This window comes from Pleuronectes platessa, chromosome 5 (assembly GCF_947347685.1).
Source record: "Pleuronectes platessa chromosome 5, fPlePla1.1, whole genome shotgun sequence".
In the NCBI taxonomy this organism is placed as follows: Eukaryota; Metazoa; Chordata; class Actinopteri; order Pleuronectiformes; family Pleuronectidae; genus Pleuronectes; species Pleuronectes platessa.
Window position 1 is genome coordinate 14,618,752 of NC_070630.1, and position 14,975 is coordinate 14,633,726.

The window sequence follows — 14,975 nt, forward strand, 5'->3', positions numbered from 1 at the left end:
TATATAAATGTGGGGTCAGCTGTGGCGAGGTTTCCTTTTAATGTGCATTAGAACTATCAAATGGTAAAAACCAAGTTTACGCAATTGTCTAATGTTAGGCATGAAATAAATAGATGTTATACTGAGTGCACTACCTATTAATCCATTGGCTGATGAAAGGACCGATGTGAGACATTCACATATCAGCATTAATCAACATGAAAGCTTTTATTTTAAACAATAAACAATGCAGAAAATCTGTGCATTTACATTTTTTGCTCAAAATGTTGCTTTTTTTTTTTTAATTCAAGTACTGTGTAATCGTAATTTATAGTTTTTACCTCCGCCAATGAGGTTATATTTTCTTCATCTTGTTTGTCAGCAGCGTTACACAGAAACTAAAAGACGGATTAACATGAAGTTTGGTGGAAGGATGCAACATGGGTCCGGAAAGAACATACAGAACAACTTACATTTCCCTGCAGATCTGAATCAATGGGCGAATTCAGGACTTCAATTTTAATTTATCCAACATTTTGAGATTTGAGACCTTTTTGACTTTTTCCCAGATTTCCAAGTGAAAATTTCCTGGATCTTGATAAAAAAAAAAAAATGTAAGCATGTTTATGGAGCTGTGTGTGCAATTTATTAGAATTTTATATTACACTATAGCCCTTTTTAAGTGTATTTCAGTTAATACACATTATGACCCAGATATTACTTTGGTTTTAACCTCAGCTTTGCATTTTTTAAAAGCCTTGGTTTGATATTGCTGCCATTCTTTTTGCACTGTAACTCTGATGTATGCTGTGGGATGAAGGGATGGTTTTGTATCTGGTGAATTTTCTCAGCATCCACTGTTAAAGTTACAAGTATTAAAGTTAAAGACAAAGATCTGCAAATGTTAAGTATCTTACCTCAGAACTACGTTTCCCTTTTTTTCCATCAGCTGTCACCAGAGCTAAAGCCTGCCTGCAGTATATTCTATGTCAAAGGCATACCATATATCACTGGCTGTGTACAGTACCACTTTAGTCGCATGCTCCGTGCATACATATAACAAAGCTTATTCCACAAAAACATCACCAAAATTATACAGCATCATTCTCTGGTGTCCCAGAGGAGATTACTATGCTGCATCAGGAAGTGCCCTTCAAAGTTTCCACCATTGTAATTGCACAGTTCAGATCCAGACTTTGTTTTCTGCCTTTCAGAGCCAGTTTTAAAACCCCAGAGGTGGCTTGTCTCCAGACTCTGCGAAATCAGAATTGCATTAACACCCAAAGAGCATTTCATCAGAGACAGCAGGGCCCCGCGGTCCAAGACACCTGTAATAGAGTTTCCCCTTTCGCAGATGCACAAAAAAAAAAGAACACAAAAAAAGACATGGTAACTCCTTTTGTATTGGAGGGTTAACATGCTCCCGCCTGCACGGAAATATGTTACTGTAGCTGATCAAATCAAGACAAGCAAATTGCATTTGTCGAGAGAAGGATCAAATGCTGGCGCCCACAACAAACATATTAGCGGCCTGATCCGCGCAGAATACCCTTTGGCGTAGTGGTAGTATTGGATTAACAAAGTAACGTCGGATAAGAGAAGAGGACGTGCAGAAATCCAAACTGACTCCTTTCCTCCGCCTTCCCCTTTGCTGCGCTGCACGAATTACCATGATCACATGCGAGCGAGGAAAATAGATTTGAAGAAAACACTTACATGCAAAGACGTGGATTGGATTACCGTGCGTTCAGCTGAAGTGATGGCGCATGCCAATCTCAACACTGCAGTACATGGTAAGTTAGGGTGAGTACATGCAACTCCTCTGAACTGCACCGCACTGTTGGATAAATAACAGACAACTTTCGAAGCCCGTTCTCAAGTTCATCTAAAAATGATCTTGGAACAAATCAACACTTGCGCCCATTATTCTCACCACGGACTACAGGGAAACTATCACGTTCAAACATTTGGTAATGGGAAAAGGAGATATTTTTCCTGTTTGTTATTCAAATAAACAGAGACGGAGATGTCTGGGATGAACTGGTGTGTGAAACTCAGGGGAGAGAGAGTATGGGAGAAGGAGACGGAGGGAGACTTAGGGGCCTGACCGTCTGACAGACAGGCAGGCAGATGGACAGCAACTTGGCATTAGGGAATAAGATTCTGCCAGAGAGTGATCCATAAAGACTGCAGGAGGTCGAAGGGCACCCGCTCTATAATGACTCATCATCACTCAGTGGTGTCTACACGGGATGGCCTGTGCATGTGTGTGTGTCTGTGTGTGTGTGTGTGAGAATCTGTGTCCTGGAGAGAGGGCCAGTGGATCTGCTGAGAGATAGTGCAGGATAAACGACCAGTTGTGCTATTGTAGGCCTCTGGGGAGAAAACGAGAGATCTCCCTGTTGTTCTACCGGAGCCCCGGCCAAACACTGTCACCCACATCGCCAATGAATCCCATCGTCATCGTCTCTTTTTCTTTTCTTTGAGAGAGTCTGAGGAAAAACATGGGTGAGAAGGTGAAAATGACATTTGCTGGGTAATGAAATATGATAAATGTCGTAAAGCGTTTGGAATTCCCTCCGTCGGGGGGGGGGGGGGGGGCTGTGTTTGACTTCTTGGGTCTGGGTAAACACCGCCGCACGGTCCTCGCCATGGCAGCTGTTCCCGTGGTAACGCGGTGGGCAGGGGAGGCGGAGCCACAGGGGAGTTGCGGCGTTTTCATGAACTGAATTCTTTTTTTTATTCGGTCAGTCATTACTTTTACCACAGCGCAGCCCAAACCGACCACTAACAGGGCAGCGCAGCCTGCCAACACCTTGTATATGGAATTCATAAAACAATGGCTCACACTAAATTCCCCTGCTGCATTCTCAATCAAGCTGCTATGGCAATGACTGTGTCTGTGCACATTTTAAGTGTGTGCACGTGCGAGAGGCCCATATTTTAAGTTGTGCAGCATCGGATGAATATCTCCGTTTCTTGGCGGCTGACAGCCTGTTTGTCATCCGCTCCACAACCAGGAAACTGACCTTCAGCAGCATAACTGCCTTCTTCCTGCCATACCTCTCCTCTCCTCTGCCTTCATTCTTACATCTCCATCGCCTCGCTCACCTTTCTCCACTGCTCCCTCACTTTTTTGCTCTCCTCTCCTCTGCTGCCTTTGTCATTGATCGCTGATGCGATTGGCTGCCTCCGTGCTCAGTAATGACCTGCCCTGGTAACCAGCCGGCTGCTCCGCTCCGTCCCTCGTAGATTGAACTGTCAGATGGCAGCGATTAATGGCCGGGCAGAGAGACACAGGCTCACACCTGCAATGTCCCATCATGCACTGCCCAGCCAATCTTCGGGTCCCATCTCCGCTAGCCCCCTGTACAGGTACATGTCCGCATTTGCATCCCAGTATCAGAATCGATAAAGATTCAACCCTAGGTGTGTTGCGGTTACAGAATTCGTGCATACAAACTGTCTTGCTGCAGTGGCTGATGGGAAGTGTATAGTGAAAGGGTTTGTAAGCACACAACTTACAATGCCTTTAAGGCCCAAACTAGAAAGAGTTGTCGAATTTTGCCAAATCAGAAAAAAAACGGAACCTAACCGCAGTTTGTTCCATTACTTAAATGGCAGCATGTGATCATTATTTGTCTGCGGCACTCAAACATTGTTGCCCCCTGCTCCTCTTTATTACTATACTAGTTATGATTGCCCCCATAATCAGTCACTTATTCTACTGTTCGCACTTGAGTAGCTCCGACAAAGAGAATCGGAATAAAGGCCTAAAATGCTAACATATGTTATTTCCTCGAGCAGAGATGAGTGGGGTGTTTGGTCTGGTCTTGCTCTGTCTGTCTGTCGAGCCGAGCGCTGCGGGCCCACGCGGCTGTCCCGTGTTGTACTTGGCCGGCCGTCTGCTAACTGTCAGCGCAGTATCTCCTTACACTGATGAATGGGAAGTTTCCAGACCTTTCCCAAAGCTTTCATTCCCTTGTTCCAACGCTTCATCCAGAGGAATGGCCGAGAAAACAAGGGCTCCTCCGCCCGCCCACCAGCCTCCCTCGAGGGGGAGAGCCAACATGGAGTCGGGCACGGAGGCTATATTTAAAATGCTCCCTCCAAAAGTAAAAAAGAAAAAGGGGGGAGGTAGAGATAAAACACAAGAGAGGATGTAGACAAAACATAGCGGATAAAAGACAAATTAGAAGCAGTAGAAATGTGGTGGGAGAAATAAGAAAAAACTGAAAGAGAAAAAAAAAGAAAAGAAAGATAGACAGAAGATGGAAGGAGCTTAATCCTCTGAACGGTGAACATGTGAATATCAGGCCAGTAGGGGTTTGTCGTGGTGTGTGAAACGGAGATAAAATCGATTAGCTTGTCCGCTGACCCATTGAGCAGCGGGGGCCCCCATTGCCCCACTCCTGCCAGAGCCCTGACAGAGACATCCAGGCCCAGCGGCCCCCAGGGGTCCCCTCTGGACACTGAGGTGAACAAAGTGGTGCCCTCCTGTCAAACTAAAGCCCTCAAGCAACAGCAGAACAACAAACCATGCTGCAATGCTTCACTGCTCTCTGATTCCACAGGAGACAGGAAAGATGTAGTGTGGGGCTGTGGAAAGAGGACACTGCTGCTCAGAATACACTGCTACAGCACTTACTTTCAGACTAGCCCTCAGTTAATCTAGCATCTGATATCGACCACGTTTCTTTAGAATAAAAGTTATTTTAATGTCTAACGTAACTTGGGAATCAGAATGTATAAGAGCTCAGGTTAGGGTAAGGGTTAAGCCTTATTATGTAAGGAGAGGTTAGTCACTGAGATTAAATTTCATAAAATGTCTCACAGAACTAAACTAATTTATAACTATAATCATTTGCGTGTTTGACAAACTTAAATATTTTTGTCTCTTAAAAGTTACACTTCTCATTCAATAAGGAACATCTGCTCATTCTTGGATAGACAGGCATTTCTAGAAACCTTTTCCATCTCTACTAAAAACACCCGTGCAAATTTTGCAAAAAATGCCACCATTTTGTTTTATTTTAATAATCACTTCAGAAATTGTCAGGTGTTTCTTGAAACGTTTCTAAAAGCATCGGCATAGTAACATCCACCTGTTGACAGGCATTGAAATCTCTCCCTATCGTTGAATCACCGTGTTTTCCTCACACGATTTCCTCAGTCATATAACTGGGTGAGGAGCACCTCTTTGATTCCTGGCTCATTGTGGTGTATCTGACCCTGGGGGTCAGAGAGTGGAAAGAAGTGGATGTGTCACCACTGAGCGCTTCTCCGTGTTAGAATAATATTCCTATGGTGCTTTTAGGATGCTAACGCTAATCAAAACAGGACATCCTGAGGAGGGCCGTGCTCTCTCTTCCCTGGCCCCGCTCGCGTACCGCTTCATGTTTTTGTGTTTGTGGAGGAGCGACAATCCCAGGAAGCTGCGAGAAGGGTTCATCAAAGCTCTGAGCGGGGGGCCCTGTCCGCAGGATCGCTGGAATGCGGCGTGGAAAGGAATCTCTACTGTCCTATTGTTCCCTCGTTTCCTCGGTCTCATCACACGCCGGCACGTCCAGTTCACTTACAGGTAAGCGGCGCTAATCAGCCCTGCATTCCTCCTCCACGGCCACATTCTTTCCTCTGCTGCGACCCTGGCTGACCAGCAACACACGTGCACACACAAAAGGTGCACGGCTTACACGGGCCCACACCACGCACGGGGGGGAGTTCATCGAGAACAGATCTCTGCAGGACAGGGACGGGACGTTTCCTTTTCTCAGACAGGGGATTGGGAGCGGGACAGTGAGGTGAACATTGGTGATTCACGCCTCACTAATGGTGGAAAACTAGATCTAGATCTCTATCTGGCCATAAAAAGCTCAAGAACTGTGCGATGCTCATATCAGCGGAGCGTCAATGGCGGGGCAAATGTTTCACAATAAAATACCACCTTCAATATATGTAGACCTTGCTAGTTTGGCTTTAGTGTCCCTGTGACTCTCTCACTTTGAATTATGAATTCACAGCTTGTCATGGCTTTTCAACTCTGTTTTGTTTCCCATTGTAACTACAACCTGGGCAAGACGGCTGCTATCAGACACAATCAGGCGGATGTGGTGGACTTCATCTGGAAAGCCCCACCTCACATCTCCTCTAGAGGTCACCACTTGATGAGCTTCGGGGTGGGAGGTGGGATGTGGTTGTTTCAGCAGAGATAAAAAGGTGTCCAGGAATACTGGCAGTACATAAAAAAAAAAAATGCTCGCAGACTATAAACGCCCTGTTCTGTCCGGCCCCTCCCGCTTTGGGCATTACCTGATGTTCTTGTTTTGCTCCCCCCGTTTATGTCCATGCCTCCCTCCCTCCCTCACTCACTCCTTCCATCCCTATGGGGCCAGCCTGCTCCGCCCAGGGAGATCCCCGAGCTGTGCTGGAACACACTGTTATCACCACATTCACAAAGCGATTGTTGGGTAATTCCTGTTTATAGCTGTGTGCTGCCTCCAGTGTGTAAGAGTAAAAGAAAAGAAAGAGAAAAAAAACCAAAACAACTGTTCTTGTTCTGAATCCTCCGGGAGAGAGATTAAAAAAGTAACGTGCACAAGCAAACACACGTGACTCTATAGCGAACCTGCCAGAACGTTGGTGTTCTCCAAAAGGGTCGTTGAGATATGGACAACTGGGATGGACGTGATAAATCCACTTGAATTTGAAGAGTTAACGATCATACCGCATGAAAAACGGACACTATATCTGCAGTGGAGTGTAAAGTGCACGACACACACACATTGGCAGTCGGCATGAAGTCATATCAAGCCTCTTATTTAGTCCTCGTTCCCATAAAAGCACTAAACAATGTAGTGGAGTGACTTAGTGTAGTTAGCCGATGTGAGACATGAGGCCAGAGTGTCGGGCCTGCTTCTGCCGCCTGCTACCAGGTAATTGATTGGAGTATAAAATGATTGAGTTTCTTTAATTAGCTAACAGACGGCCCCTCTCGCGGCGCGCCGAGGAGCCGCCAACTTCGCACACCGCCCCGTTAATACCCCCCCGGCGAACCGCACCATCAGCAATCTGTTGACGTTATAACTTCTCAGACATCACAACGGACACAAATCAGTTTGACGCCGAGGGTAAACTTTTCAACTCAGCAAAACGTCATTTGTCTTCGGGCCAATTTGCGATGAGAAAATGGCAGCGCGTCACCAACCTGACAGCCATATGGACGTGAGCGCTCCGCAGAGGGGCCTTTTGTTTTCGGGAAATACGCTCTGAAAAACCGCACGTCCACACTCGGCCCGGCCACATGCACCACCCTCGCCTCCCTTTCCAGCAAACACTCACACACACACACAAGCACAATCTATGAAAAATATGCTTAGCTTGGGACCGCTCTGTTGATAATGACCTCAGCCTTGGCACCGCACCGGGCCAGACCAGACTGCCGACAGACAGGAGGCTTTTGTGTGGACTCCCTATCTCTAACTCCATGACCTTTGGGGGGGGGGGGGAGAAGAAAGCAGAAATGCCTGTTTTTTTATTTAGAAGGGGTACGACGCACTCATTGTTCTGTGTTGGTACGGTTTCCCTGTGGTAAACACACAGCGGTTCCCAGGCTTTGACATGTTGCTGCACAGCCACCTCCCACCCTCCCTGCCTCCATCCATCCCTCGGTGTTCCCACACTGCCCTGTCTGGAATCGCTGCACCATACCCCCCCCCCCCTCCGCCCCCACCCCGCACAGGCAACACACAAACACACGCTATCGCCTCACCCATCAGCGCAACACCCAACGACACCACAATTACATGGAGACTCACTTTTTCTGTACCTGCCAACCGGAGCATGCAGCGTTCCAAAAAATAATGCTTGTGTGTGTGCTTTTTTTTTTTTTTTTCGAGGCATTGCGAAAGTCCTCGGATAAATGATGGGCTGAGATGGAGAAGTGCAGTTGGATAAGAGGGGAGCGGAAACGGGAGAGAAGCCCCCGGGGCAGGGCCGCTGCTGTGTCAGGGCCCGGGAGGGGGGGGGGACCCTCGACGGGGCCCTGGAAGCTCCCCAGTTGCTCAGGACATGGGGGCCATCCTTCAAGTGGGTGACAACAGTGCATAAACAAACCACTAACCTCATCAGCTCTGTGTTTACAGCCCTGAGACCGATTCCTGGACGACTCATTAACATCGGAGACCTTCCGAAATAAGGGGGCATTTTTTGGGAGAGGTGGGGTGGGGGGGGGACGAACCCTTCTCCCCACCAAAGAGAGGCGGAAAGTGGACGACATGTCAGACAGATGGGGGCGTTGATAGATGAGAGGGCCTGGGTCACAGTGAACCTGCCCCCGCCACCCAAAACCCACCAACACACACACACACACACAGACGCACACAGACATACGCTTGTACCTCGGAAACACAGTTAATACACCCCACAAAGGCTGCATGTGCTTCTGTGTGCATACGTGTCCGTGACATGCTTTACACCTGGTTTGACAAGCATTCAGCAGCCGTCCCATTACAACAGGCAGAAATGCTGCGCTGCATGTTGTGGAAGTGTGCTTGCTCACTTCCACAACCTCTGCAGACAGATCCTATAATTGTTCCGCGGCCGTGACATTGAAGTGGAAAAATGTAACTCCTCTACAAAAAAGGTACTGACAGAAACCTTTTACACAACAAGCATTTGTGTCAGCGGTACAAGTGGCGTTCCTTCAAGTTTAAGTGAGCGTTTCATGCACAATCTGTCATCTAAAGCAAACACACAAACTAAAAAAGGGGAGAATAAATGTTAGGGATTAAGTTATTGAATGTTGCATTGAAACGTTACAAAGGAAATCTTTATTTACCCTGGCGGTGATGTGTAATAGCCCCTTTAGTTTCCATATCAAACCAATGTGGGTTCTTTTGGCTATTTAAGACTTAACCCTTATAGTGCAAGAAAAAACTACATTAGGGTTTTTTATTTTTTGTTTATATTTGCATAAAAAATCGAACTCAAAGCAGCATTAACATAAGCCAACCGAACAGAGGAGTCACCTCTGCCGCGGGCCCCACTGACTCTCGACCCGTGCGCCTGTGCACTGAGGGAGATTTGGGGCATTTGCGCACGGAGCTCTGGCACCGAGCGCAGCTGAGGCAAAGAGCTCCGCTCCGGGACAACAAGGGCCTGTTTAATGGGGGGGGGGGGGGGGGGGTCTCTATTTCACTTCCCTCGCGCCGGCCCGCTCCTTCTCACCTTTTAAATGGGCCGATCTATTAACCGTTTTTAATGAGCTCCGCCAGACAAACGCGGGATGCACGGCCCATTGCACAAAGTGAGGAGGACGACGCGCTCCTCGGCTGCGGAGAGGAGGAGGAGAGACGGACAGCGAGATCCGGAGGCCTGACACACACACACGCACACAAACACGCACATGCACGCGTACACATGCATAAACATCTCCCGATCAGGGATGTCAATTTGAAAGATAAGGCATATACATGCACATTTCTGGAGACAGGCGGATCAGTGAGTGATTGATCAAAAGTATTGCTTTAATGTTCAAAATGTGTATCAGATGAACGTGTGTATCCTGCAGGCCTGTGGACACACACTCCTGTGATTTCAATGCTGCTGCCACTTGTTAAGCTTCAAAATATGTGTCATGGAACCTCTCCTTTAATTATCCCAAATTTCTGATTTACATGTCACATACAGATGCGTAAATCCCAGTGGCTCGTGTGAGATTAATCGCTATCGAGATGACTCCTGACAATTTATCAAAGCCCCCTGAACACACTACAATCAAAGCGCTTTTATTGGGACACAAATATGCTAAGTGGCTCTTTAATTGGGCCTGTTCACCGAGCTGGCGTTCGACTCGTGCAAGTTCTCCTCTTCCTCCACCTCCTCTCCCTCCATCTCGTTCACCGCGGGGTGCGGCCGGCATGTGCGCGCCTCGATGGCTAAACTTAGTTGGGGAAGCAAACGCGAGTTCTGCGGCGGCACCACATTACATCTGGCCTAATCAGCTCAGCCTCCATCAATCACTCACGTTTACCACCTCTCCATCACCTCGTCTGCATGCACCCTCTCTCCTCTTTTTTCGGGGGGGGAAATCACACGACCGTTTTGCAAGGAGGCCCTCCCGCACATGCCCGTTTTTAGCACGACTTCTCCGGCCACACACTGAACACATTTACCAGCAGAGCCCGTATGAGGGGTCTGGGAATTTAAATATTCACTGTTGACACTGTGCAGACCTGGCTGGGGGCCAGGGCGAGCCCGCTCCGCCAGGGGGGGGACGCACACAACCCCCCCCCCCCCCCCTATTCTGACCCAAGAGGTAGAGACCCTCCGTCCCGAGAATAATAATCTTTAAATACACAGCGAATAATAGGCTGTAGCTGCCCTATTCACAGAAGGACTTTAATGGTTGTCAAATATGCAGAAAATGGTGCAGTTGCTGCTCGTTCTCCTCTGGGTGCGTTTCTGTGCACGGTAATAAAAAGTCTTACTCCGAGGCAAAGTGTTGTGTTTCACAGTCACAGACAGAAAGAAAAACAAGTGGTTTCTTTCCTCATGATGATGATGATGATGATGATGATGATGACGACGACGGTGCGTGCGTGTGTGCGCGTGCACGTTCATGTCCCTACCACATTCAATAGAATCACACTAAAGTACTAAAGTTTATATGTTGATTAAACTGCATCAATACGTCTTTATTATAGCTCTGATAGTTCTGCGAGGCCAAAGCAATTCAAACACATGTAACAACTTCTCCATAACCTGCTGCCTGCTGGCATCAACTGTACAAAGGAGTGCAGACATTACAATGCAGCTATTGCACACATTGTTTGTTTTTCTTAAATATTATTTTATTTTGCTTGTTTTTTTAATGCATAAAATGCAGGACCACATGCACAATGTAAATACTGATCAAAATGAAAGTTTTTTGAAAACTCATGACCTGCTTTGAATAACATGTTATGCAAACACTAAAATAGTGCAGGCCTGGGTCATTACATCGTATTGTTGTTATTCTGTTTTTACATACCTGCCTAATTTCTTCCAAAAGTTAAATTGCAAAAAAAAATCAGATTAATTAAATGTGCATTTTAGTTTTAGACAAAATTCAAATGAAAGGCAACAGAACACATACATGTTTATATGCAAAACATCATAGGAAAAAAATACAACTACAACATGAAGACTGGAGCAGCTTTAGAAAACACAATATAATTATTGATAATTTATTGCAGCAAATCAATGCATGAGCAGCTCTATCGATCAGCTCGCATAACTTATTATAGTGGATCCAAATAATGAACTCGATTTAATGAAGAGAGTGTTTCGATATTACACTTCACTTGATCAAACTAATTGGATAGTTGAAGTTATTGTTTTATCCTGAAGGATTTTTTTTTTTTTTTGCAAACAGAGCGAGGATCTGCGTCCTGCAAAAATCAAACCACGTGTAGCAAAAAATATAACACTGCAGTATACAAATAAATGTAAACATTACACTATATGCATTTGTTGTTTGTTTTTTCAAGAATTGTATGAAATCTAACTACAAACACACATGGTGCATTCGTGGGAGCTCGGAGCGAACTGCATGCCTCAGAAACAAGATCCCCTCCACTGCAACATTTACCACGTCTGCCTAAATCCTGCTTTCCTCCTCGTTTCTCTCCATCAATCGGTTTTTAAATTTCTTTCTTCCTGTATTTAAAAAATCCAACTTGCTCCGCGTGCAACAAAGCTGAAGAGCCCAGCCGCACCACGCGCTGCAGCACCGGGCAGCTAATACGATGCAACTGCCGACGCACAGGACACGGGGATTTTAACCCAGTACATTAAGCTACAGCGCCCACTACATGCAACCAGCAAATCCAATATACAGGAGCGGACAGCCCTGCACACAAAAGTTCCTCCATCGCTCCGCTCAACTTTAAAGTTTACACTCCTCCACTCACTTCTCCTGTCGCGACAACATCACCATTCTGTCACTCTTTACGCGTGAACGTGTGCATTTGTTCTGGTAGGAGAATGAACCGGTTACAGAAAGTAGAAGCAGACGCGGTGATAGCAGCGATAGGTAAGATGTTAACACGGCATGTTTGAAAAGGAGAAGGATAAAAAAAGAAAGGGATGTTGCACCTACTCGTGGCCAGTTTCCGTGCCCTGCCTTTGGACCTCATGCTGCCCAGTCTCTCGGCGTGGGTTTGTTTGGATTTTTTCTCGGATCTTTTTTCCTCCTTTTTGTTTTTTTTTTCTCTCTGCGGTTCCCCCTTTTTTCTCTGGGTTTTCTCAATCCAAAGCAAACGCGCTATCTCTCCAGCATTGTCAGTCCCGGGCACCTTCGCACATGCGCACAGCCCCCCCCGGAAAAAAATGTGCCGGGCAGCAAGTGCCAGAAAAAGTTTGGGGACGATTTATCACCGGTGCTGTTTCAACCTGGAGACGTTGCGTGCGTGGACCGAGGAGACGCGTCTGCTTTTAGCTGCAACTTCTCATGCTCTCAGAGTGAGAAAGCGGAGCCTGCACTGTAAAAAAAAAAAAAAACGAATCAACGATGGTGCTGCCTCAGATTCGGTCGTGCGCTCTTGTGGATTTGACGCATGAGGGAACTTTGTCATGGAGATGCGTTCAGTGCAGAGTTTTGTAAAAAAATAAATGAAACTTCAGAGAAATATCTTAGCATCTGAAATCCAGCGAACCACAATGATGCACGCACATTCTTTTTCTTGAAAAATAAAACAAAGTGTTAAAGACCGATCCCTCCGTGCAATACTCTGTCATATGGGATATGTTCACACATCGACGATGACGTTCATTATAACAGCCCTCGGTCCTTGTCGCGCACCTTTTCTGTCTTAAATGGTCCAATTCATCACCGATCACACAAACAAACCGATGCCAAAAATGTTACATATTTTATTTGTATTTTCACCATTACGCAGAGCATTGCATAGAAAATTAAGCAAAAACGTCCCCCCTCCCTTCCTTCATCCCTCCCTCCCTCCCTCCCTCTTTCTCTCTTGGGCACCCGACTGACAGCTATAGTATGAGAGTGCCCCGGTTTTTTTTTTCTCCCTCTCTCTTTCTCTCGCTCTCTCTCCATCTTTCTCTTTCTGTGCTGACAATTATTAATAAGTTAAGTGCTCTTGGTATTAATGCCTGTTTGAGACTTCTCGGTTGCAGTGCGTAAATTTCATCACTCGGTAATTGCTGAGGACTCGATAAGAATGTTTTAATTGACTTCACGTGGAAGGAGGAAGGATCTATCAAAGAAAGAAAGTAGGAAAGAAAGAAAGAAAGGACTTGTGAGGACCTTCATCTCGGTGGGTGAAATAGTGTCTGCATCAACATTTATTTTCTCTTCACGCTGGATTTTTCTGGAAAAGGGGCCTCACTCATAAATGCCATCCAAGGCACAAAAAGTCAATAAACCCACTGCATGTCTGCTGTTATCACATCAACATTTTATAGAGGCATATTCAGAGACTGAGTCATATCAGCAAAGGGGAGCAGCAGTCTGATACAGAAACGGAAAATCTGGTTTGTTTTTTACATTTCATTCTATCACAAACATTTATGAAGAAGACGAAACCATAAAGTTGCAGTCTGTTGATACGTCCTTAAATAGGGACGGGGTGTAATTAAAGTAATTGGCAATTAATTAGATCCGCATGAAGTCACCCTGACCTTGCAGATGAACTCTCTAATGGCTTGTGAACTCGAGCCATCGATTCCAAAGTGTGTTGAGGCTGATTGAAGTCGTGACATCATGCAATGTCAAGAAAAAAACAAACAGGTATAGAACCGCTGACAAGAGGCGAAGCATGTCAGTGTGTAATGTTTCGACAACGCAGATACGCCCTGTGCGTTGAGCGCAAAAAAGGAAACACACACATGACAATTATTTCTGATGGAAAGGATTTCAACTACCTCTCAAAATAAAAGATGTGCAAAGAGGTAAATTCAAATATAACCTATGCTCTTGTCAAGAACTCGTTTACGCACAATTGCGTAAAAGGGCACATTTTATTTCCCCCCCTCAATTTGATAGCCTATATCAAATTTTCCAGTTTGATGGCCTATTTCAGCTTCGTCCTAAACTAAACTTAACCAAACTAAACTACACTTTGGGACGTCCCGGAGCTGATGTTCCCCATTTAACTGTCTCGAGTGAAGAGAGGTTAATACTGACGCTTTATTGTAGCTCGTACCTCACCCTACCTCCACTGTAATGACATAAATGCTGCTATTAAATGCGCTGCGCCGTGCCCGAGAGGGTGGCGCGCACGAACACACGGAGAGAGAGAGAGAGAGAGAGAGAGAGAGAGAGAGAGAGAGAGAGAGAGAGAGAGAGAGAGAGAGAGAGAGAGAGCGCTTGGGGCGGCGCGCTCAATTAGACTAAATGGAAACAGTTTTCATTCACCACAATAACTCACTCCTCTCTCTCTTTTACCCCCCCCCCCCCCCCCTCCCTACATATTTTATTATGACACGCTGAACCCGGTGGCAGGGCGGAGCGGCGCGCACATCCCCGCAGCCCCGTGCCGCGTAATTATTAGAAATTAATTGGGTTCGAGACCCAGATGTGGGTATATACTAAAAAAACAACAGTGCCTCACTTTTGCACTTGAGGGTCAAATTCGCAAACAAACAGCAGCTATTTAACGAACGAGTCACATTCTGTATTTTATCATCTTCATTCGAACTAAATGAATGTGTTGTAGATTTGACTGCGCTGCAGCCGGGTAAGGGGTTAAAGGAATAACACTGTGCGTACTGGGGCTGCGCACGGACGCAGACTAAAAGTGAAAAGGGAGCCTCCGGCGTAAGGAAATTACCAGCGCCCGCGTGACCTTTAAGAAAGGTAATCAATCAAGTGATCAACAGGGATATTTATCACTGCTTTGTCCAAGCGAACCTGCAGCCTGGAAACAAAATAATGTGAAAAAAATCTGATAAATAAATGGAATATTGACTTTGTAGTCTTCGAATTATTACAA

The 14,975-nt window shown here is 46.0% G+C and overlaps 1 protein-coding gene across 7 annotated transcripts in view; it reads right to left on the reverse strand.

The window, feature by feature from the left end:
- The window catches only part of mecom (MDS1 and EVI1 complex locus), a 137,715-nt gene extending 125,232 nt beyond the window's left edge, over nucleotides 1–12,483 (reverse strand). For all 7 annotated transcript variants that reach the window (XM_053423476.1, XM_053423475.1, XM_053423471.1 and 4 more), the window contains exon 1: nucleotides 12,119–12,483. In XM_053423476.1, coding sequence (XP_053279451.1) covers nucleotides 12,119–12,155 — 37 coding nt within the window. In that variant the 5' untranslated portion in view covers nucleotides 12,156–12,483. The remainder of the gene's footprint in view (nucleotides 1–12,118) is intronic.
- Between the last annotated feature and the right edge of the window lie 2,492 nt (nucleotides 12,484–14,975).